The sequence below is a fragment of the Oncorhynchus gorbuscha genome, linkage group LG15, assembly GCF_021184085.1.
Source record: "Oncorhynchus gorbuscha isolate QuinsamMale2020 ecotype Even-year linkage group LG15, OgorEven_v1.0, whole genome shotgun sequence".
NCBI classification, from domain to species: Eukaryota; Metazoa; Chordata; class Actinopteri; order Salmoniformes; family Salmonidae; genus Oncorhynchus; species Oncorhynchus gorbuscha.
In genome coordinates this window covers 14,281,870-14,307,717 of record NC_060187.1, presented here as the reverse complement: position 1 = coordinate 14,307,717, position 25,848 = coordinate 14,281,870, and the positions used below count along the sequence as shown (strand labels likewise).

Sequence of the window (25,848 nt, the reverse complement as noted above, 5' to 3'; positions counted from 1 at the left end):
TACATCCAGATACTACACTGTACAGTAATACATCTTGAAACTACACTGTACTGAAATACACCCTGATACTACACTGTACAGTAATACATCCTGATACTACACTGTACAGTAATACACCCTGATACTACACTGTTCTGTAATACATCCTGATTCTACACTGTACAGTAATACATCCTGATACTACACTGGTCTGTAATACATCCTACTACTACACTGTTCTGTAATACATCCTGATACTACACTGTACAGTAATACATCCTGATACTACACTGTTCTGTAATACATCCTGATACTACACTGTACAGTAATATATCCTGATACTACACTGTACAGTAATAAATCCTGAAACTACACTGTACTGAAATACACCCTGATACTACACTGTACTGTAATACATCCTGATACTACACAGTACTGTAATACATCCTGATACTACACTGTACTGTAATACACCTTGATACTACACTGTACTGTAATACATCTTGAAACTACACTGTACTGTAATACATCCTGATACTACACTGTAATACATACTGTTACTACACTGTACTGTAATACATCCTACTACTACACTGTACTGTAATACATCCTCATACTACACTGTACTGTAATACATCATACTACTACACTGTACTGTAATACATCCTACACTGTACTGTAATACATCCTACTACTACATTGTACTGTAATATATCCTGATACTACACTGTACTGTAATATATCCTGATACTACACTGTACTGTAATACATCCTGATACTACACTGTACATTAATACATCCTGATACTACACTGTTCTGTAATACATCCTGATACTACACTGTACAGTAATATATCCTGATACTACACTGTACAGTAATAAATCCTGAAACTACACTGTACTGAAATACACCCTGATACTACACTGTTCTGTAATACATCCTGATACTACACTGTACAGTAATACATCCTACTACTACACTGTTCTGTAATACATCCTGATACTACACTGTTCTGTAATACATCCTACTACTACACTGTTCTGTAATACATCCTGAAACTACACTGTACTGTAATACATCCTGATACTACACAGTACTGTAATACATCCTGAAACTACACTGTACTGTAATACATCCTGATACTACACTGTAATACATACTGATACTACACTGTACTGTAATACATCCTTCTACTACACTGTACTGTAATACATCCTGATACTACACTGTACTGTAATACATCCTGATACTACACTGTACTGTAATACATCCTACACTGTACTGTAATACATCCTACTACTACATTGTACTGTAATATATCCTGATATTACACTGTACTGTAATATATCCTGATACTACACTGTACTGTAATACATCCTGATACTACACTGTAATACATCCTACTACTACACTGTACTGTAATACATCCTGATACTACACTGTACAGTAATACATCCTGATACTACACTGTACAGTAATACATCCTACTACTACACTGTACTGTAATACATCCTACACTGTACTGTAATACATACATACTACTACACTGTTCTGTAATACATCCTGATAGTAAACTGTACTGTAATACACCCTACTACTACACTGTACTGAAATACATCCTACTACTATACTGTACTGTAATACATCCTGATACTACACTGTACTGTAATACATCCTGATACTACACTGTACTGTAATACATCCTGATACTACACTGTTCTGTAATACATCCTACTACTACACTGTTCTGTAATACATCCTACTACTACACTGTTCTGTAATACATTGTACACTGTACTGTAATACATACTACTACTACACTGTACTGTAATACATACTACTAATACACTGTACTGTAATACATCCTGATACTACACTGTATAGTAATACATCCTGATACTACACTGTTCTGTAATACATCCCGGTACTACACTGTACAGTAATACATCCTGATACTGCACTGTACAGTAATACATCCAGATACTACACTGTACAGTAATACATCTTGAAACTACACTGTACTGAAATACACCCTGATACTACACTGTACAGTAATACATCCTGATACTACACTGTACAGTGATACACCCTGATACTACACTGTTCTGTAATACATCCTGATTCTACACTGTACAGTAATACATCCTGATACTACACTGGTCTGTAATACATCCTACTACTACACTGTTCTGTAATACATCCTGATACTACACTGTACAGTAATACATCCTGATACTACACTGTTCTGTAATACATCCTGATACTACACTGTACAGTAATATATCCTGATACTACACTGTACAGTAATAAATCCTGAAACTACACTGTACTGAAATACACCCTGATACTACACTGTACTGTAATACATCCTGATACTACACAGTACTGTAATACATCCTGATACTACACTGTACTGTAATACACCCTGATACTACACTGTACTGTAATACATCTTGAAACTACACTGTACTGTAATACATCCTGATACTACACTGTAATACATACTGATACTACACTGTACTGTAATACATCCTACTATTACACTGTACTGTAATACATCCTCATACTACACTGTACTGTAATACATCATACTACTACACTGTACTGTAATACATCCTACACTGTACTGTAATACATCCTACTACTACATTGTACTGTAATATATCCTGATACTACACTGTACTGTAATATATCCTGATACTACACTGTACTGTAATACATCCTGATACTACACTGTACAGTAATACATCCTGATACTACACTGTACAGTAATACATCCTGATACTACACTGTTCTGTAATACATCCTGATACTACACTGTACAGTAATATATCCTGATACTACACTGTACAGTAATAAATCCTGAAACTACACTGTACTGAAATACACCCTGATACTACACTGTTCTGTAATACATCCTGATACTACACTGTACAGTAATACATCCTACTACTACACTGTTCTGTAATACATCCTGATACTACACTGTTCTGTAATACATCCTACTACTACACTGTTCTGTAATACATCCTACTACTATACTGTACTGTAATACATCCTGATACTACACTGTACTGTAATACATCCTGATACTACACTGTTCTGTAATACATCCTACTACTACACTGTACTGTAATACATCCTGATACTACACTGTTCTGTAATACACCCTGATACTACACTCCTCTGTAATGTGAGCCCCTGGCTGTCTTCCAGGACTCTACAGCCATGTAACTTTATACACAGCTACTCTGTCTCTGTGTCTGTCTGCATGCTGGAGTTACCCCACTATACTACTGTCTGTCTGCATGCTGGAGTTACAACACTATACTACTGTCTAGAGTTACCCCACTATACTACTGTCTGTCTGCATGCTGGAGTTACAACACTATACTACTGTCTGTCTGCATGCTGGAGTTACAACACTATACTACTGTCTAGAGTTACCCCACTATACTACTGTCTAGAGTTACCCCACTATATTACTGTCTGTCTGCATGCTGGAGTTACCCCACTATACTACTGTCTGTCTGCATGCTGGAGTTACAACACTATACTACTGCCTGTCTGCATGCTGGAGTTACAACACTATACTACTGTCTAGAGTTACAACACTATACTACTGTCTAGAGTTACCCCACTATATTACTGTCTAGAGTTACCCCACTATACTACTGTCTAGAGTTACCCCACTATACTACTGTATGTCTGCATGCTGGAGTTACAACACTATACTACTGTCTAGAGTTACCCCACTATACTACTGTCTAGAGTTACCCCACTATATTACTGTCTAGAGTTACAACACTATACTACTGTCTAGAGTTACCCCACTATACTACTGTCTAGAGTTACAACACTATACTACTGTCTAGAGTTACCCCACTATACTACTGTCTAGAGTTACCCCACTATATTACTGTCTGTCTGCATGCTGGAGTTACAACACTATACTACTGTCTAGAGTTACCCCACTATACTACTGTCTAGAGTTACCCCACTATATTACTGTCTGTCTGCATGCTGGAGTTACAACACTATATTACTGTCTAGAGTTACCCCACTATACTACTGTCTGTCTGCATGCTGGAGTTATCCCACTATATTACTGTCTGTCTGCATGCTGGAGTTACAACACTATACTACTGTCTAGAGTTACCCCACTATATTACTGTCTGTCTGCATGCTGGAGTTACCCCACTATACTACTGTCTGTCTGCATGCTGGAGTTACCCCACTATACTACTGTCTGTCTGCATGCTGGAGTTACAACACTATACTACTGTCTAGAGTTACAACACTATACTACTGTCTAGAGTTACCCCACTATATTACTGTCTGTCTGCATGCTGGAGTTACCCCACTATACTACTGTCTGTCTGCATGCTGGAGTTACAACACTATACTACTGTCTAGAGTTACAACACTATACTACTGTCTAGAGTTACCCCACTATATTACTGTCTGTCTGCATGCTGGAGTTACCCCACTATACTACTGTCTGTCTGCATGCTGGAGTTACAACACTATATTACTGTCTGTCTGCATGCTGGAGTTACCCCACTATACTACTGTCTGTCTGCATGCTGGAGTTACAACACTATACTACTGTCTGTCTGCATGCTGGAGTTACAACACTATACTACTGTCTAGAGTTACCCCACTATACTACTGTCTGTCTGCATGCTGGAGTTACAACACTATACTACTGTCTAGAGTTACAACACTATACTACTGTCTAGAGTTACCCCACTATACTACTGTCTAGAGTTACCCCACTATACTACTGTCTAGAGTTACCCCACTATATTACTGTCTAGAGTTACAACAATATACTACTGTCTAGAGTTACAACACTATACTACTGTCTAGAGTTACCCCACTATACTACTGTCTAGAGTTACCCCACTATATTACTGTCTGTCTGCATGCTGGAGTTACAACACTATACTACTGTCTAGAGTTACCCCACTATACTACTGTCTGCATGCTGGAGTTACCCCACTATATTACTGTCTGTCTGCATGCTGGAGTTACAACAATATATTACTGTCTAGAGTTACCCCACTATACTACTGTCTGTCTGCATGCTGGAGTTACAACACTATACTACTGTCTGCAGAGTTACAACACTATACTACTGTCTAGAGTTACCCACTATACTACTGTCTAGAGTTACCCCACTATACTACTGTCTGCAGAGTTACCCCACTATATTACTGTCTAGAGTTACAACACTATACTACTGTCTAGAGTTACAACACTATACTACTGTCTAGAGTTACCCCACTATACTACTGTCTAGAGTTACCCCACTATATTACTGTCTGTCTGCATGCTGGAGTTACAACACTATACTACTGTCTGTCTGCATGCTGGAGTTACAACACTATACTACTGTCTAGAGTTACAACACTATACTACTGTCTAGAGTTACCCCACTATACTACTGTCTAGAGTTACCCCACTATATTACTGTCTGTCTGCATGCTGGAGTTACAACACTATATTACTGTCTGTCTGCAGAGTTACCCCACTATATTACTGTCTGTCTGCATGCTGGAGTTACCCCACTATACTACTGTCTGTCTGCATGCTGGAGTTACAACACTATACTACTGTCTGTCTGCATGCTGGAGTTACAACACTATACTACTGTCTAGAGTTACCCCACTATACTACTGTCTAGAGTTACCCCACTATATTACTGTCTGTCTGCATGCTGGAGTTACAACACTATACTACTGTCTATGCTGGAGTTACCACTATACTACTGTCTATACTACTGTCTAGTGTTACCCCACTATACTACTGTCTGTCTGCATGCTGGAGTTACAACACTATACTACTGTCTAGAGTTACCCCACTATATTACTGTCTGTCTGCATGCTGGAGTTACCCCACTATACTACTGTCTGTCTGCATGCTGGAGTTACAACACTATACTACTGTCTGTCTGCATGCTGGAGTTACCCCACTATACTACTGTCTGTCTGCATGCTGGAGTTACAACACTATACTACTGTCTGCATGCTGGAGTTACCCCACTATATTACTGTCTGTCTGCATGCTGGAGTTACAACACTATACTACTGTCTGTCTGCATGCTGGAGTTACCCCACTATACTACTGTCTGTCTGCATGCTGGAGTTACAACACTATACTACTGTCTAGAGTTACCCCACTATATTACTGTCTGTCTGCATGCTGGAGTTACCCCACTATACTACTGTCTGTCTGCATGCTGGAGTTACCCCACTATACTACTGTCTGTCTGCATGCTGGAGTTACAACACTATATTACTGTCTGTCTGCATGCTGGAGTTACAACACTATATTACTGTATGTCTGCATGCTGGAGTTACAACACTATACTACTGTCTAGAGTTACACCACTATACTACTGTCTAGTGTTACCCCACTATACTACTGTCTGTCTGCATGCTGGAGTTACAACACTATACTACTGTATGTCTGCATGCTGGAGTTACAACACTATACTACTGTCTAGAGTTACCCCACTATACTACTGTCTAGTGTTACCCCACTATACTACTGTCTGTCTGCATGCTGGAGTTACAACACTATACTACTGTATGTCTGCATGCTGGAGTTACCCCACTATACTACTGTCTGTCTGCATGCTGGAGTTACAACACTATACTACTGTCTGTCTGCATGCTGGAGTTACCCCACTATACTACTGTCTGTCTGCATGCTGGAGTTACCCCACTATACTACTGTCTGTCTGCATGCTGGAGTTACAACACTATACTACTGTCTGTCTGCATGCTGGAGTTACACCACTATATTACTGTCTGTCTGCATGCTGGAGTTACAACACTATACTACTGTCTGTCTGCATGCTGGAGTTACAACACTATACTACTGTCTAGAGTTACACCACTATATTACTGTCTGTCTGCATGCTGGAGTTACAACACTATACTACTGTCTAGAGTTATACCACTATATTACTGTCTGTCTGCATGCTGGAGTTACAACACTATACTACTGTCTGGAGTTACCCCACTATACTACTGTCTGTCTGCATGCTGGAGTTACAACACTATACTACTGTCTAGAGTTACAACACTATACTACTGTCTAGAATTACCCCACTATACTACTGTCTAGAGTTACCCCACTATACTACTGTCTAGAGTTACCCCACTATACTACTGTCTGTCTGCATGCTGGAGTTACAACACTATACTACTGTCTGTCTGCATGCTGGAGTTACCCCACTATACTACTGTCTGTCTGCATGCTGGAGTTACACCACTATATACTACTGTCTGTCTGCATGCTGGAGTTACAACACTATATTACTGTCTGTCTGCATGCTGGAGTTACAACACTATACTACTGTCTGCATGCTGGAGTTACAACACTATACTACTGTCTCTGCATGCTGTTACCCCACTATACTACTGTCTGTCTGCATGCTGGAGTTACAACACTATACTACTGTCTGTCTGCATGCTGGAGTTACCCCACTATACTACTGTCTGTCTGCATGCTGGAGTTACAACACTATACTACTGTCTGTCTGCATGCTGGAGTTACCCCACTATACTACTGTCTGTCTGCATGCTGGAGTTACAACACTATACTACTGTCTGTCTGCATGCTGGAGTTACAACACTATACTACTGTCTGTCTGCATGCTGGAGTTACCCCACTATACTACTGTCTGTCTGCATGCTGGAGATACAACACTATACTACTGTCTGTCTGCATGCTGGAGTTACACCACTATATTACTGTCTGTCTGCATGCTGGAGTTACAACACTATACTACTGTCTGTCTGCATGCTGGAGTTACAACACTATACTACTGTCTGTCTGCATGTCTGGAGTTACAATACTACTACTACTGTCTGGAGTTATACCACTATACTACTGTCTGTCTGCATGCTGGAGTTACAACTATACTACTGTCTAGAGTTATACCACTATATTACTGTCTGTCTGCATGCTGGAGTTACAACACTATACTACTGTCTAGAGTTATACCACTATATTACTGTCTGTCTGCATGCTGGAGTTACAACACTATACTACTGTCTAGAGTTATACCACTATACTACTGTCTGTCTGCATGCTGGAGTTACAACACTATACTACTGTCTAGAGTTACAACACTATACTACTGTCTAGAGTTACCCCACTATACTACTGTCTAGAGTTACCCCACTATACTACTGTCTAGTGTTACCCCACTATACTACTGTATGTCTGCATGCTGGAGTTACAACACTATACTACTGTCTAGAGTTACCCCACTATATTACTGTATGTCTGCATGCTGGAGTTACAACACGATACTACTGTCTAGAGTTACACTACTATACTACTGTCTGTCTGCATGCTGGAGTTTTAACACTATACTCCTGTCAGGCTAGTACACACAAGCAGTGTGTTATGGATTCCAGGTTGATCACGGACCACATCTCACAAATACGGGTCCTAAATAAAGTCCAGTCAGCATTAGTTTGAACTTCAGTTCTCTCTGGCATAGATAGACAAGACAAAGACCGTAGCTGCCAAATATGAACGTGTTACCATAGACACATAGCAATAAAATCTAGAGTTACTGTTCCATAGATATACAGAAACAGTTCTGCTTCAACATTATTCTCAGAAATGCCCACAGAGCTGGAGAGGAGAATGTGGTAAGGATATGAAGAAAGAAAGGGACATTTCTCATCTACGGCAGTAGTCTGTCCCAATGTACCCATAAATGCCTTCTCTTTGTGTGAAAACCCAGTGAGTAAAGAAATATTGTGGAAAAAAACTATTTTGGATTATTGGAACATATGTCAACTATATGGACATAATGCAGTATCCAGGAGATAAATAACAGGACATAATGCAGTATCCAGGAGATAAAGAACAGAACATAATGCAGTATCCAGGAGATAAAGAACAAGACATAATGCAGTATCCAGGAGATAAAGAACAGGACATAATGCAGTATCCAGGAGATAAAGAACAGGACATAATGCAGTATCCAGGAGATAAAGAACAGGACATAATGCAGTATCCAGGAGATAAAGAACAGACATAATGCAGTATCCAGGAGATAAAGAACAGGACATAATGCAGTATCCAGGAGATAAAGAACAGGACATAATGCAGTATCCAGGAGATAAAGAACAGGACATAATGCAGTATCCAGGAGATAAAGAACAGACATAATGCAGTATCCAGGAGATAAAGAACAGGACATAATGCAGTATCCAGGAGATAAAGAACAAGACATAATGCAGTATCCAGGAGATAAAGAACAAGACATAATGCAGTATCCAGGAGATAAAGAACAAGACATAATGCAGTATCCAGGAGATAAAGAACAGGACATAATGCAGTATCCAGGAGATAAAGAACAGGACATAATGCAGTATCCAGGAGATAAAGATCAGGACATAATGCAGTATCCAGGAGATAAAGAACAGGACATAATGCAGTATCCAGGAGATAAAGAACAGAACAGAAGGCAGGGTCCACCCACCGTTGATACAGCCGGCCTCATCACTGAAGTCAGGACAGTCGTGCACCCTGTTGCACTGCTTGGTTCCATGGATACAGGACCCATCACCACACTGGAACTCATCTGGACGGCAGGTCAGCAGAGCTGTGGAGGAGAGAACACAAAGAGAGAGAGAGAGAGAGAGAGAGAGAGAGAGAGACTGTGTGAGGGGGTCGAAATCAAGAGACCGCAAGAGAGAGCCACAAATGTGATGTTAATTCAACTGCTCATCATCCAACTTTCTATGTATCTCTCTAGTGATCCAACCCCAACCTGGTGTCCTGTCAGAAAGAAAATGAACCCTGTGAAAAGATGTGTGTGTTTTATCTTGGGTTAGGCAAACACAGAGTGCATTCCAATTCAACAGTAATGACCCTCCGTTCTCCCCTATTCTCTCTCCTAACTCCCCTCTGCTCCAGAGAAATCCTGTGGAAATGAGAAGCTGGGAGGTGTTTACCATAGAGATCCTATTAAATTACTAGACAGGCTATATGATAAACCCTCAAAGTTCCAGAATAGGAGAAAATGGCAGCCATATGGGGTGGCAGGGTAGCCTAGTGGTTAGAGCGTTGGGCCAGTAACTGAAAGGTTGCTGGATCAAATCCCTGAGCTGACAAGGTAAAAATCTCTAGTTCTGCCCCGGAACAAAGCAGTTAACCCACTGTTCCCTGGTAGGCTGTCATTGTAATTAAGAATGTGTTTCTGACTGGCTTGCCTTGTCAAATAAAGGTTAGATTTTCTAAAATATTTTTTTTATATTGGTCAGCCTGAAATCCAAACCAGTCTAATTGGAATGGAGATGTGAATCATGATAGTGATTTTGATTATAATGGTAGGAATCATGTTTTAACATCCAAACCCTCTAACAAGTCTGAAACCCCTGCATGAATCTACTCTGACTTCCTCCCTGTCTTTGTGATCAGTGATTGTCATTACTGAGTGGTCTCCGGGGTTGAGAATAGTGTGTTACTCAGGGAGAGAGGGCCAGGTTATGAGGACCCTCGCTACCTCTCAAGGGCTCTTCACTGTTCCCATCATCACACTGTTGCATGGCAACCAACCTCACTGATTGCCGTGGTGATTCCAGCATGGAGCATCTTATAAACGGGTGCCAACACAGAGGTCTCAAGAGGGGTTTGATAGCATACCGTATCATCCATGCACAAACAGACACGCAGGCACACACATACAGACAAAGACGCAAGAACACACATACACCAACGCCTGTACACTCACAAATCTATCCACATACATTAATTGTACATAGATAGTGATTTAAATCTATTTAGTCATTCTAAGCTTACTATAACCTTACACATGCAGCAGACTCTACTACCTGTCCATATATACGTACACAGTGCATTAACAAGTATTCAGACCCCTTCACTTTTTCACATTTTGTTACGTTTCAGACTAAAAATGTATGACATAATTTCCCCTCATCAATCTACACACAATACACCACAATGGCAAACTGAAAGCAGGTTTGCAGGAACACCTTATTTACATAAGTATTCAGACCCTTTGCTATGAGACTCGAAATTGAGCTGACGTGCATCCTGTTTCCATTGAGTCCATCTGTGGTCATTTGGAAAGGCACACACCTATACTACCATTAAAAAGTTTGGGGTCACTTAGAAATGTCCTTGTTTGTGAAAGAAAAGCAAATGTTTTGTCCATTAAAATAACATCAAATTTATCAGAAATACAGTGTAGACATTGTTAATGTTGTAAATGACTATTGTAGCTGAAAACGGCAGATTTTTTATGGAATATCTACATAGCCTCACAAGTCCTCAACTGGCAGCTTCATTAAATAGTACCAGCAAAACACCAGTCTCAACGTCAACAGTGAAGAGGTGACTCCAGGATGCTGGCTTTCTAGGCAGAGTTGCAAAGAAAAAGCCATATCTCAGACGGGCCAATAAAAATAAAAGATTAAGATGGGCAAAAGAACACAGACACTGGACAGAGGAACTCTGCCTAGAAGGCCAGCATCCTGGAGTCATCTCTTCACTGTTGACATTGAGACTGGTGTTTACGGGTACTATTTAAAGAAGCTGCTAGTTGAGATCTTCAGTTTCTTGGCAATTACTAGCATTAGAATAGCCTTAATTTCTCAGAACAAGAATAGACTGACGAGTTTCAGAAGAAAGTACTCGTTTTCTCTAGAGTGGCCAGACGGAAGCCACTCCTCAGTAAAAGGTACATGACAGCCCTCTGGAGTTTGCCAAAAGGCACCTAAAGGACTCAGACCATGACAAACAAGATTGTCTGGTCTGATGAAACCAAGTTGAACTCTTTGGCATGAATGCCAAGCGTCACGTCTGGAAGAAACCTGGTACCGTCCCTACGGTGAAGCATGGTGGTGGTGGCATTAGGCTGTGGGGATTTTTTTCAGTGGCAGGGAATGGGAGACCATTCAGGATCGAGGGAAAGATGAACGGCGCAAAGTACAGACAGATCTTTGATGAAAACCTGCTCCAGAGCGCTCAGGACCTCAGACTGGGGCAAAGGTTCACCTTCCAACAGGACAACGACCCTATGCACACAGCCAAGACAATACAGGAGTGGCTTCGGGGCAAGTCTCTGAATGTCCTTGAGTGGCCCAGCCAGAGTCCGGACTTGAACCCGATCGAAACATCTCTGCAGAGACCTGAAAATAGCTGTGCAGCGACGCTCCCCATCCAACCTTACAGAGCTTGAGAGGATTTGCAGAGAATGGGATAAACTCTCCAAACACAGGTGTGCCAAGCTTGTAGTGTCATACCCAAGAACACTCGAGGCTGTAATCACTGCCAAAGGTGCTTCAACAAAGTACTGAGTAAAGGGTCTGAATACTTTTGTAAATGTGATATTTCCGTAGTTTTTTTAAATACATTTGCAAAAAATTAAAAAAATATATTTTTGAGTTGTCATTATGGGGTATTGTGGTGTCATTATGGGGTATTGTGGTGTCATTATGGGGTATTGTGGTGTCATTATGGGGTATTGTGGTGTCATTATGGGGTATTGTGATGTCATTATGGGGTATTGTGATGTCATTATGGGGTATTGTGGTGTCATTATGAGGTATTGTGGTGTCATTATGGGGTATTGTGGTGTCATTATGGGGTATTGTGGTGTCATTATGGGGTATTGTGGTGTCATTATGGGGTATTGTGGTGTCATTATGGGGTATTGTGGTGTCATTATGGGGTATTGTGGTGTCATTATGGGGTATTGTGGTGTCATTATGGGGTATTGTGGTGTCATTATGGGGTATTGTGCATAGATTGATGAGGGGGGAAAAACAATTTAATCAATTTTAGAATAAGGCTGTAATGTAACAAAATGTGGAAAAAGTCAAGGGGTCTGAATACTTTCTGAATGCACTGTAGATGTAGTACCACATCCTGCGTGGATCCTCAGGTGACCCAAGCCCAGATTCAGTAGGTGACTTACCGCAGTCAGCCTCGTCAGATTTGTCCTTGCAGTCGTCTTCTCCGTCACACTTCCAGTTGAGGTGGACACACTCTCCACTTCCACACTGGAACTCCCCCGCCGAGCACCGGGGCTTCTGGGGCTCTGTTCGGCGACTACAGCGCTCCATAGACTCGTCAGACTTATCCCTGCAGTCAGGGTCTCCATCACAGCTCCACAGAGCTGGGATACACTCCGAGTCGTTACAGCGGAACTCCTGGGAGCCACAGCGGGAAGTGGAACACTTCTCCTCATCACTCCAATCCCCGCAGTCGTCGTCGCCGTCGCACACAAAGATGGGAGCCACACATTTCCTGTTATGGCACTGGAACTCCTTGGCGGGGCAGGCATTGGCGTCTGTAGAGGGAAGAAAGAGACACGCAGAGAGAGAGATCTGTTAGAGGTCTCAACATCGGAGAGTGATGAAGAGAAACCATGAGCTGTCATGTAAGAGATCACAGACGAAACAAGAGAGTAAAAAACGGGAACTTCTAAATGATTGCGTGACAGAATGAGAATGGGCGCTAAAAAGGGTGGCGCCTGGCCCTGCTCTGAACTACACATATCCAGCCATGGCGCCTGGCCCTGCTCTGAACTACACATCCAGCCATGGCGCCTGGCCCTGCTCTGAACTACACATCCAGCCATGGCGCCTCCAGGGCCCAGAGCCACAGCCATGATAAAAACACTTGGCTTCTGTACTGTATGTGTCTGAGATTGAGAGAGCTGGTCTGAGACAGGCTCCTCTATAACCTCTCCGTTTCTCCCTCTAACCTCATGGATTTCCTGGCTGCCCAAATAGCCCCAGTCCTGGCCCTGGCTCTGAGTAGCGGCAGCCAGGCTAAATGACTGTTAGTATGCAGTGATAAGCGGCTGGCCCTGCCTTAATAGGGTCAACTGTGGAGGTATTGCGTTTTATGGCCTTTTGATGTAGAGGATTGCTATAATACTGTAAAGACACACTGCAGACAGAGAATTCACAGGATCATTTAAACTCACAAAGACACAGACAAGCGCACACACACACACTCACACACTCACAGACACACACACAGACACAGACACACACACACACACACACACACACACACACACACACACACACACACACACACACACACACACACACACACACACACACACACACACACACACAGACACACACACACACACTCACACACACACACACACACACACACACACACACACACACACACACACACACACACACACACACACACACACACACACACACACACACACACACACACACACACACACACACACACACACACACAACATCACTCATACACACACACACACACACACACACACACACACACACACACACACACACACACACACACACACACACACACACACACACACACACACACACACACACACACACACACACACACACACACACACACACACACACACACAACATCACTCATAGACACACACACATACTGGCATAATGCCGAACTACTCACACAGACAGTTATTATTATTATTATTAGGACATGCACCTAAATAGGAGCAGGTACTCAAATACTGCTACATGTAAATCTCAACTGACATCCTTCCTCTCATACTTACATCATACTGTAGTACATTTAAACACACTCCTGCCAACTGTGTAGTGTTCACAGCAGATGATAAATGCCACTTTAGCCTTTTCACCTACCCAGGCTCTGTGGAGTGTAAGACCCACTGTGAAATACTCCAGTCATTCCCAACAGTGACATTATCACATCTCCACACTGGACTGACTCCCTATGATTTATGTGTTGTGGGGAAAGGGCACACTTGTCTTTCAGTAGCACTTCACTTCCCTGTGTGTGTGTGTGTGTGTGTGTGTGTGTGTAGCCCTCCACTTCAATGTCACCTCACCACACCACACACACTGCGCCACTGTTCTGCTAATTTTGGGGATGCATACTAATCATCTCCAGTCCTATCAGAGTGATTAAATTAAAGTCAACAAATAAACAATAGGAAATTACATGATCAGGTGTTTCTGATCCTAGAGGGTATTAGAGAGAGACATGGGGGCCCTAGGGTATTAGAGAGAGACATGGGGGCCCTTGAGCGTATTAGAGAGAGACATGGGGGGCCCTACAGGGTATTAGAGAGAGACATGGGGGCCCTAGAGGGTATTAGAGAGAGACATGGGGGGCCCTAGAGGGTATTAGAGAGAGACATGGGGGCCCTAGAGGGTATTAGAGAGAGACATGGGGGCCCTCGAGCGTATTAGAGAGAGACATGGGGGGCCCTAGAGGGTATTAGAGAGAGACATGGGGGCCCTAGAGGGTATTAGAGAGAGACATGGGGGGCCCTAGAGGGTATTAGAGAAAGACATGGGGGACCAGAGTAGAGGGTATTAGAGAGAGACATGGGGGGACCAGAGTAGAGGGTATTAGAGAGAGACATGGGGGCCCTAGAGGGTATTAGAGAGAGACATGGGGGCCCTAGAGGGTCTTAGAGAGAGACATGGGGGACCAGAGTAGAAGGTCTTAGAGAGAGACATGGGGGACCAGAGTAGAGGGTCTTAGAGAGAGATGGGGGACCAGAGTAGAGGCTCTTAGAAAGAGATGGGGGACCAGAGTAGAGGGTATTAGAGAGAGACATGGGGGCCCTAGAGGGTATTAGAGAGAGACATGGGGGACCAGAGTAGAGGGTCTTAGAGAGAGATGGGGGACCAGAGTAGAGGGTCTTAGAGAGAGCTGGGGGACCAGAGTAGAGGGTCTTAGGGAACCAGAGTAGAGGGTATTAGAGAGAGACATGGGGGCCCTAGAGGGTATTAGAGAGAGACATGGGGGCCTTAGAGGGTATTAAAGAGAGACATGGGGCCCTAGAGGGTCTTAGAGAGAGACATGGGGGCCCTAGAGAGACATGGCGGCACTAGAGGGCCTAGCCTCTCTCCCACCCCTAAGGCTAAATCTCTTCATTCTCTGGCCTAGTGCTGGACAGGTAATAGACGGAGAGGAAGATAAAACGGATCACGTTGACCTTCAAACCCAATGGGTTGCAAGATGGCACTCAGAAGCAATCACTTCTGTCACCATGAAGAGCTTTGTGAGGCTAGTTAAGGATCATATCACCTCTATCTTACCCGACACCCTAAATCCACAATTTGCATACCGTAAGGGTGCGTGCTCAGCCCCTTCCTGTACTCCCTTCACCCATGACTGCGTCGCCACGCACGCCTCCAACTCAATCATCAAGTTTGTAAACGGAACCACAGTAGTAGGCCTGATTAGCAACAATGACGAGACAGCCTACAGGGAGAAGGTGAGGGCTCCGGCAGAGTGGTGCTAGGAAAATAACCTCTCACTCATCGTCAACAAAACGAAGGAGCTGATCGTAGACTTCAGGAAACAGTAGAGGGAGCACGTCCCTATCCACATCAATGGGACCGCAACGGAGAAGATGGAAAGATTGGCCACCTTCACAGACAGTCTGATGGAGAAGGCGCAATAGTGCCTCTTCAACTTCAGGAGGCTGAAGAAATTTGGCTTGGCCCCTAAGCACAGGGTTCCGCCTGCAACCACAGGGTTCTTTAGAGGGTGGTGCGGTCTGCTCAACGCAGCACCGGGGGCACACTGCCTGCCATCCAGGACACCTACAGTCATGGCCTAAAGTTTTGAGAATGACACAAATATAAATGTTCACAAAGTCTGCTGCCCCAGTTTGTACGATGGCAATTTGCATATACTCCAGAATGTTATGAAGAGTGATCAGATGAATTGCAAATAATTTCAAAGTCCCTCTTTGCCATGCAAATTAACTGAATCCCCCAAAAAACATTTCACCTAATTTCAGCCCTGCCACAAAAAGACCAGCTGACATCATGTCAGTGATTCTCTCGTTAACACAGGTGTGAGTGTTGACGAAGACAAGGCTGGAGATCACTCTGTCATGCTGATTGAGTTCGAATATCAGACTGGAAGCTTCAAAAGGAGGGTGGTGCTTGGAATCATTGTTCGTCCTCTGCCTCCGTTACCTGCAAGGAAACACGTGCCGTCATCATTGCTTTGCACAAAAAGGGCTTCACAGGCAAGGATATTGCTGCCAGTAAGATTGCACCTAAATCAACCATTTATCGGATCATCAAGAACTTCAAGGAGAGTGGTTCAATTGTTGTGAAGAAGGCTTCAGGGAGCCCAAGAAAGTCCAGCAAGTGCCAGGACCATCTCCTAAAGTTGATTCAGCTGCGGGGTCGGGGCACCACTAGTACAGAGCTTGCTAAGGAATAGCAGCAGGCAGGTGTGAGTCGCTCTGGATAAGAGCGTCTGCTAAATGACTTAAATGTAAATGTAAATGTGTGAGTGCATCTGCACGCACAGTGAGGCGAAGACTTTTGGAGGATGGCCTGGTGTCAAGAAGGGCATCAAAGAAGCCACTTCTCTCCAGGAAAAACATCAAGGACAGACTGATATTCTGCAAAAGGTACAGGGACTGGACTGCTGAGGACTGGGGTAAAGTCATTTTCTCTGGTGAATCCCCTTTCCGATTGTTCGGGGCATCCGGAAAAAAAGGTTTTCCGGAGAAGACAAGTTGAGCGCTACCATAAGTCCTGTGTCATGCCAACAGTAAAACATCCTGAGACCATTCATGTGTGGGGTTGCTTCTCAGCCAAGGGAGTGGGCTCACTCACAATTTTGCCTAAGAACACAGCCATGAATAAAGAATGGTACCAACACATCCTCCAAGAGCAACCTCTCCCAACCATCCAGGAACAGTTTGTTGACGAACAAGGCCTTGTCCGGCATGATGGAGCACCTTGCCATAAGGCAAAAGTGATAACTAAGTGGCTCGGGGAACAAAACATCAATATTTTGGGTCCATGGCTAGGAAACTCCCCAGACCTTAATCCAATTGAGAACTTTTGGTCAATCCTCAAGAGGCGGGTGGACAAACAAAACCCCTCAAATTCTGACAAACTCCAAGCATTGATTATGCAAGAATGGGCTGCCATCAGTCAGGAAGTGGCCCAGAAGTTAATTGACAGCATGCCAGGGCGGATTGCAGAGGTCTTGAAAAAGAAGGGTCAGCACTGTAAATATTGACTCTTTGCATCAACTTCATGTCATTGTCAATAAAAGCCTTTGACACTTATGAAATGCTTGTAATTATACTTCAGTATTCCATAGTAACATCTGACAAAAATATCTAAAGACACTGAAGCAGCAAACTTTGTGAAAATGTATATTTGTGTCATTCTCAAAACTTTTGCCACGACTGTACAGCACCCGATGTCACAGGAAGGCCAAAATTAGGACATTAACCACCCGAGCCACTGCCTGTTCACACCGCTACCATCCAGAAGGTGAGGTCAGCACAGATGCATCAAAGCTGGGATCGAGAGACTGAAAAACAGCTTCTATCTCAAGGCCATCAGACTGTTAAATAATCATCACTAGCCGGCCTCCACCCAGTACCATGCCCTGAACTTAGTCACTGTCACTAGCCGGCCTCCACCCAGTACCATGCCCTGAACTTAGTCACTGTCACTAGCCGGCCTCCACCCAGTACCATGCCCTGAACCTAGTCACTGTCACTAGCCGGCTACCACCTGGTTACTCTACCCTGCACCTTAGAGGCTGCTGCCCTATGTACATAGACTTGGGATCACTAGTCACTTTGATAATGGAACACCAGTCACTTTAACAATGTTTACATACTACTTTACTCATCCCATGTGTATATTCTGTATTCTATACTACTGTATTTTAGTCGATGCCACTCCAACATTGCTCGATCTAATATTGATATATTTCTTAATTCTATCCTTTTACTTTAGGATTTGTGTGTATTGTTGTGAATTGTTAGATACTACTGCACTGTTGGAACTAGGAACAAGCATTTCACTACACCCACGATAACATCTGCTAAATAGGTGTATGTGACCAATACAATTGTATTTGATTTGAAAAGAGCATGGCTAACATCATACACACTCACATAAGTGCAAATGCACACACAGGCTCGCAAGTCCAAGCACACACACGCACACGCACACGCACGCACACACACACACACACACACACACACACACACACACACACACACACACACACACACACACACACACACACACACACACACACACACACACACACACACACACACACACACACACACACACACACACACACACACACACACACACACACACACAGACCCATGCACGCAAACACACACACAGTTTGATCTAAATTAAGACACTGTGTTTTTACCCATCAGCCCCTGAGCTGTTGGCGCCCTAATCCCGCTACCATCTACAAGGCAGAAACAGTACAGGTGCATCAAAGCTGGGACTGAGAGACTGAAAAAACAGCTTCTATCTCCAGTCCATCAGACTGTTTAACAGTCACCGCTAGCCTTAGTCACTGTTATAGCCCTTGAACTTTTCCACAATTTGTTACGTTACAGCCTTATTCTAAAATGGATTAACAGTGAAGACATCAAAACTATGAAATAACACATGGAATCATGCAGAAACCAAAATATTGTTCAACAAATCAAAATATATTTTATATTTGAGATTCTTCAATGTAGCCACCCTTTGCCTTAACGACAGCTTTGCACAATCTTGAACTTCTCTCAACCAGCTTCATGAGGTAGTCACGTGGAATTCATTTCAATAAAAAATGTCCCTTCTTAATGCGTTTGAGACAATCAAGTTGTGTTGTGACAAGGTAGGGGTGGTATACAAAATATAGTCCTATTTGGTAAAAGACCAAGTCCATATTAGGCAAGAACAGCTCAAATAAGCAAAAAGAAACGACGGTTCATCATTACTGTAAGACATGAAGGTCAGTCAAGACGGAAAATTTCAAGAAACATCAAGCGCTATGATGAAACTGGAGATCCAGAGTCCCCTCTGTTGCAGAGGATATGTTCATTAGAGTTACCAGACTCAGAAACTGCAGCCCCAAATAAATGCTTCACAGAGTTCAAGTAACAGACACATCTCAACATCAACTGTTCAGAGGAGACTGCATGAATCAGTCCTTCATGGTCGAATTGCAAGAAACCACTACTAAAGGACACCAACAAGAAGAGGCGACTTGATTGGGGCAGGAAATGTAAGCAATGGACATTAGACGGGTGGAAATCTGTCCTTTGGTCTGATGAGTCCAAATTAGAGGCTTTTGGTTCCAACCGCTGTGTCTTTGTGAGACACAGAGTAGGTGAACGGATGATCTCTGCATGTGTGGTTCCCACTGTGAAGCATGGAGGAGGAGGTGTGATGGTGTGGGGTTGCTTTGCTGGTGACACTGTGATTTATTTAGAATTAATTTGCTTTTCAACAGGACAATGACTCAAAAAACACCTCCATGCTATGTAAGAGCTATTTGACCAAGAAGGAGAGTGATGGAGTGCTGCATCAGATGACCTGGCTTCCACAACCACCCGACCTCAACCCAATTGAGATGGTTTGGGATGAGTTGGACTGCAGCCAAGGAAAAGCAGCCAACGAGTGCTCAGAATATGTGGGAACCCCTTCAAGACTTTTGGAAAAGCATATCTGAAGTTTTTGATTTCTACATGATTCCATGTGTTATTTCATAGTTTTGATGTCTTGAATATTAATCTAGAATGTAGAAAATAGTCAAAATAAAGTAAAACCCTTGAATGAATAGGTCTCTCCAAACTTTAGACTGGTACTGTATAATGTATTTATATTCCGGTCTCTAACATTGCTGGTTCTGATATTTCTTTATTTCTTTTAGATTTTTTCTGGATTATGTGTGTATTGTGTTTTCTATTGCTAGGTATTACTGTGCTTTTGGGAGTTAAAAACGCAGGCATTTTTGCTGCACCTGTGACATCATCTGTAAATTTGTGTATGTGACCAATAAACTTTGATTTGAGATTTGATTTTGATTTGGCACGGAAACGCTTTCCATCAGCACAGCACCAGTACACTGTTCAATTATCATTGATTAGATGTAGAGCCTCACATCATCAGGTGTAGCCTCGGAAACGTGAGTCAGACACTGAATCATAAAGAACACAAGGAATGGGAATTAGAATGTTCCCCCAGAGAATCCCAGGCTCAACTCAACATCTTCAGCCAGACGCAGACACCTGGTCTACAGCCTTCTAGTCAGGCTCTAATGGTCCAGAGGGCAAACAAACAACATGGTCTAGAATACCAATCTATGTATACATATGAGTTATCAATACAACTAATCAATGATAATTGAATGGTGTACTGGTGCTGTGCTGATATCCAGGGCTGATCTGATCCTGATGAATAATTATATTTAGGGAAAACGATTTGTCAACACCAGCCTCTGGATAGCAGCAATGATGAGCTGTAGTACTCGACTCCCCATCCCACATCTCCTGGCCTGTGAATTGTATTGAGCCATTGCTTTGCAACAGCAAGCTAATGTAGCGTTCACCGCCGCTATGGGCCACCATTATACTTCAATTGTTAAAGCAGTGTGGACCAGAGAGATGTGTCCCCCCAGGGAACCCCCTGACTGCCCACAGAGAGATGTGTCCCCTCAGGGAACCCCCTGACTGCCCACAGAGAGATGTGTCCCCTGAGGGAACCCCCTGACTGCCCACAGAGAGATGTGTCCCCTGAGGGAACCCCCTGACTGCCCACAGAGAGATGTGTCCCCCCAGGGAACCCCCTGACTGCCCACAGAGAGATGTGTCCCCTCAGGGAACCCCCTGACTGCCCACAGACAGATGTGTCCCCCCAGGGAATCCCCTGACTGCCCACAGAGAGATGTGTCTCCTCAGGGAACCCCCTGACTGCCCACAGACAGATGTGTCCCCCCAGGGAATCCCCTGACTGCCCACAGAGAGATGTGTCTCCTCAGGGAACCCCCTGACTGCCCACAGAGAGATGTGTCCCCTGAGGGAACCCCCTGACTGCCCACAGAGAGATGTGTCCCCTGAGGGAACCCCCTGACTGCCCACAGAGAGATGTGTCCCCCGAGGGAACCCCCTGACTGCCCACAGAGAGATGTGTCCCCTGTCCTCTAAGGTACTAGAGCGGTCTAAGGTACTAGAGCGGTCTAAGGTACTACAGCGGTCTAAGGTACTACAGTGGTCTAAGGTACTACAGCAGTCTAAGGTACTGCAGTGGTCTAAGGTACTACAGTGGTCTAAGGTACTACAGCGGTCTAAGGTACTACAGTGGTCTAAGGTACTGCAGTGGTCTAAGGTACTACAGCGGTCTAAGGTACTACAGTGGTCTAAGGTACTGCAGTGGTCTAAGTTACTACAGTGGTCTAAGGTACTACAGTGGTCTAAGGTACTGCAGTGGTCTAAGGTACTACAGTGGTCTAAGGTACTACAGTGGTCTAAGGTACAACAGCGGTCTAAGGTACTACAGTGGTCTAAGGTACTGCAGTGGTCTAAGGTACAACAGCGGTCTAAGGTACTACAGTGGTCTAAGGTACTACAGTGGTCTAAGGTACTACAGTGGTCTAAGGTACTACAGCGGTCTAAGGTACTACAGTGGTCTAAGGTACTACAGTGGTCTAAGGTACTACAGTGGTCTAAGGTACTACAGCGGTCTAAGGTACTACAGCGGTCTAAGGTACTACAGTGGTCTAAGGTACTACAGTGGTCTAAGGTACTACAGTGGTCTAAGGTACTACAGCGGTCTAAGGTACTACAGCGGTCTAAGGTACTACAGCGGTCTAAGGTACTGCAGTTGTTTAAGGCACTGCATCTCAGTGGTCAGGCGTCACTACAAACCATGGTTGGATTCCAGGCTGTATCACAACTGGCCGTGATTGGCAGTCCCATAGGGCAGCGCACAATTGGCCCAGCGTCATCCGGGTTTTGTAGGGTTAGGCCATCAAATTATAAATAATAATTTGTTATTCACTGACTTGCCTAGGGACATAAAGGTTAAATAAAAAATCAACTAAATAAAAATATAGTGTACTACTTTGCTCACAAGTAGTGCATGATGTACGGAAATAGGGAGCCTCCCGAGTCTAAGGCACTGCATCGCAGTGGGTCACTACAGTCCCATAGGGCGGCGCACAGTTGGCCCAGCGTCGTACGGGTTAGGGGAAGGTCTGACCGGAGGAGGGTTTGGCCAGGGGAGGGTCTGACCGGGGGAGAGTTTGGCCGGGGAAGGGTTTGGCCGGGGGAGGTTCTGACCGGAGGAGGGTTTGGCCAGGGGAGGGTCTGACCGGAGGAGGGTCTGACCGGGGGGGTCTGACCGGGGAGGGTTTGACCGGGGGAGGGGGGAGGGTTTGGCCGGGGGAGGGTCTGACCGGGGGAGGGTCTGACCGGGGAAGGGTTTGGCCGGGGGAGGGTCTGACCGGAGGAGGGTTTGGCCGGGGAAGGGTTTGGCCGGGGAAGGGTCTGACCGGGGAAGGGTTTGGCCGGGGGAGGGTCTGACCGGAGGAGGGTTTGGCCGGGGAGGCTCATCGCGCTCTCGTGACTCCTTGTGCCGCCTGCATGTTGACCTTGGTCGTCAGTAAAAACGACATATTGGGGCAGCTGGCTTCCGCGTTAAGCGGGCAGGTGGTAAGAAGCGCAGTATGGCGGACGACGCATGATTCGACCTTCGCCTCCCGACCCTGTTGGGGAGTTGCAGCCATGAGATAAGATAGAAATCGGGGAGAAAAAGGGGGTAAAAAAAAATTTCAGACACATTTATGATGTACAGCTCCCCTCATAGGAGATGTTAGCCAGTTCACTTAGCGGGCTAAATACTCTGTGTGTGTGTGTGTGTGTGTGTGTGTGTGTGTGTGTGTGTGTGTGTGTGTGTGTGTGTGTGTGTGTGTGTGTGTGTGTGTGTGTGTGTGTGTGTGTGTGTGTGTGTGTGTGTGTGTGTGTGTGTGTGCGTGTGCGTGTGCGTTTGTGTGCATAGATGGGCTGCCTGTCAGCCCTTCTCTCGGGTCCCAGACAGTTTATCAGTACTTTGACTACATTTGGGCTTTGAGTTTGGGGCTCACAGGCTAACAGACAGACAGGTAGAGGCAGACAGACAGGCTATCAGACAGACAGGTAGAGGCTGACCAACAGGCTCTCAGACAGACAGGTAGAGGCTGACCAACAGGCTCTCAGACAGACAGGCAGAGGCAGATAGACAGGCTCTCAGACAGACAGGTAGAGACAAATAGACAGGCTCTCAGACAGACTGGTAGAGACAGATAGACAGGCTCTCAGACAGACGGGCAGAGGCAGATAGACAGGCTCTCAGACAGACAGGTAGAGGCAGATAGACATGCTCTCAGACCAACAGGTAGAGGCAGATAGACATGCTCTTAGACAGACAGGTAGAGACAGATAGACAGGCTCTCAGACAGACGGGCAGAGGCAGATAGACAGGCTCTCAGACAGACAGGTAGAGGCAGATAGACATGCTCTCAGACCAACAGGTAGAGGCAGATAGACATGCTCTTAGACAGACGGGTAGAGACAGATAGACAGGACACAGGAGTACTCAGTGGTGATAAGCGATTAACTGAAATGTTGACCTACATCGGTTCAATCATTTGAATTACATTTAGGTCTGTTTTTGTTTCCTATGAGATCAATGCGGTCATTGCACAGTATTTCTAGAGATAAATTAGATAAAGCCCAAACTGTGCGATGTAGTTTCCAACAGGTCTATATTCTGAGTGGTGTAGCGCAGTAAACATGGTAATTAACTACAATGACCATAATCCATTGCGCGCCTACTTGTCTGGTCTGTGTGGGGCAGACACGGATTCACGAGGTACACTACATGGCCAAAGGTATGTGGACACCCATTAGTGGATTTGGCTATTTCAGCCACACCCGTCGCTGACAGGTGTATAAAATCAAACACACTGCAATGCAATCTCCATAGTAAATATTGTCAGTAGAACGGCCTTACTGAAGAGCTCAGTGACTTTCAACGTGAGACCGTCATAGGATGCCACCTTTGATGAGTTCAGTACAGCTGCCACTGCTACACTTCATATGCAAATGTATGTGGACACCCCTTCAACTGAGTGGATTTGGCTATTTCAGCCACACCCATTGCTGACAGGTGTATAAAATCGAGCACACAGCCATGCAATCTCCATAGACAAACATTGGCAGAAGAATGAGCTTACTGAAGAACTGTGGTTCAGACATAGGATGCCACCTTTCCAACAAGTCAGTTCATCAAATTTCTGCCCTGCAAGAGCTGCCCCATTCAATTGTAAGTGATATTATTGTGAAGTGGAAACGTCTAGGAGGAACAAAGGCTCAGCCGCGAAGTGGTAGGCCACACAAGCTCACAGAACGGGACCGCTGAAGCGCGTAGAGAGTAGAAATCGTCTGTCCTTGGTTGCAACACTTACTACTGATTTCCAAACTGTCTCTGGAAGCAACATCAGCACAAGAGCTGTTCATCAGGAGCTTCATGACATGTGTTTCCATGGCCGAGCAGCCGCACCAAAGCCTAAGATCACAATGCGCAATGCCAAGCGTCGGCTGGAGTGGTGTAAAGCTCACCGCCATTGGACTCTGGAGTAGTGGGAACGCGTTTTCTGGATTGATAAATCACGCTTCACCACCTGGCAGTCCGACAGACGAATCTGAAGTTTGGCGGATGCGAGGAGAATGATTCCTGCTCCAACTGTAAGGTTTGCACAGTCTGGGGCTGTTTTTCATAGTTCGGGCCCCTTAGTTACAGTGAAGGGAAATCTTAACACTACAACATACAATGACATTCTACACAATTATGTGCTTCCAACTTTGTGGCAACAGTTTGGAGAAGGTCCTTAGCTGTTTCAGCATGTCATTGCCCCCCCACGCACAAAGCGAGGTCCATACAGAAAAGGTTTGTCGAGACCCGGTGTGGAAGAATTTGATTGGCCTGCACAGAGCCCTGACATCAACCCCAGACCTCACTA

The 25,848-nt window shown here is 44.4% G+C and overlaps 1 protein-coding gene across 2 annotated transcripts in view; it reads right to left on the bottom strand.

Annotated features, from left to right (window-relative positions):
* LOC123996644 (low-density lipoprotein receptor-related protein 8-like) overlaps positions 1-25,848 on the bottom strand; it is a 405,748-nt gene that overhangs the window by 111,365 nt on the left and 268,535 nt on the right. For both annotated transcript variants that reach the window (XM_046300197.1, XM_046300196.1), the window contains exons 5-6: positions 12,959-13,333; positions 9,497-9,619 (exon numbers count right to left, since the gene is read on the bottom strand). In XM_046300197.1, coding sequence (XP_046156153.1) covers positions 9,497-9,619; positions 12,959-13,333 — 498 coding nt within the window. The remainder of the gene's footprint in view (positions 1-9,496; positions 9,620-12,958; positions 13,334-25,848) is intronic.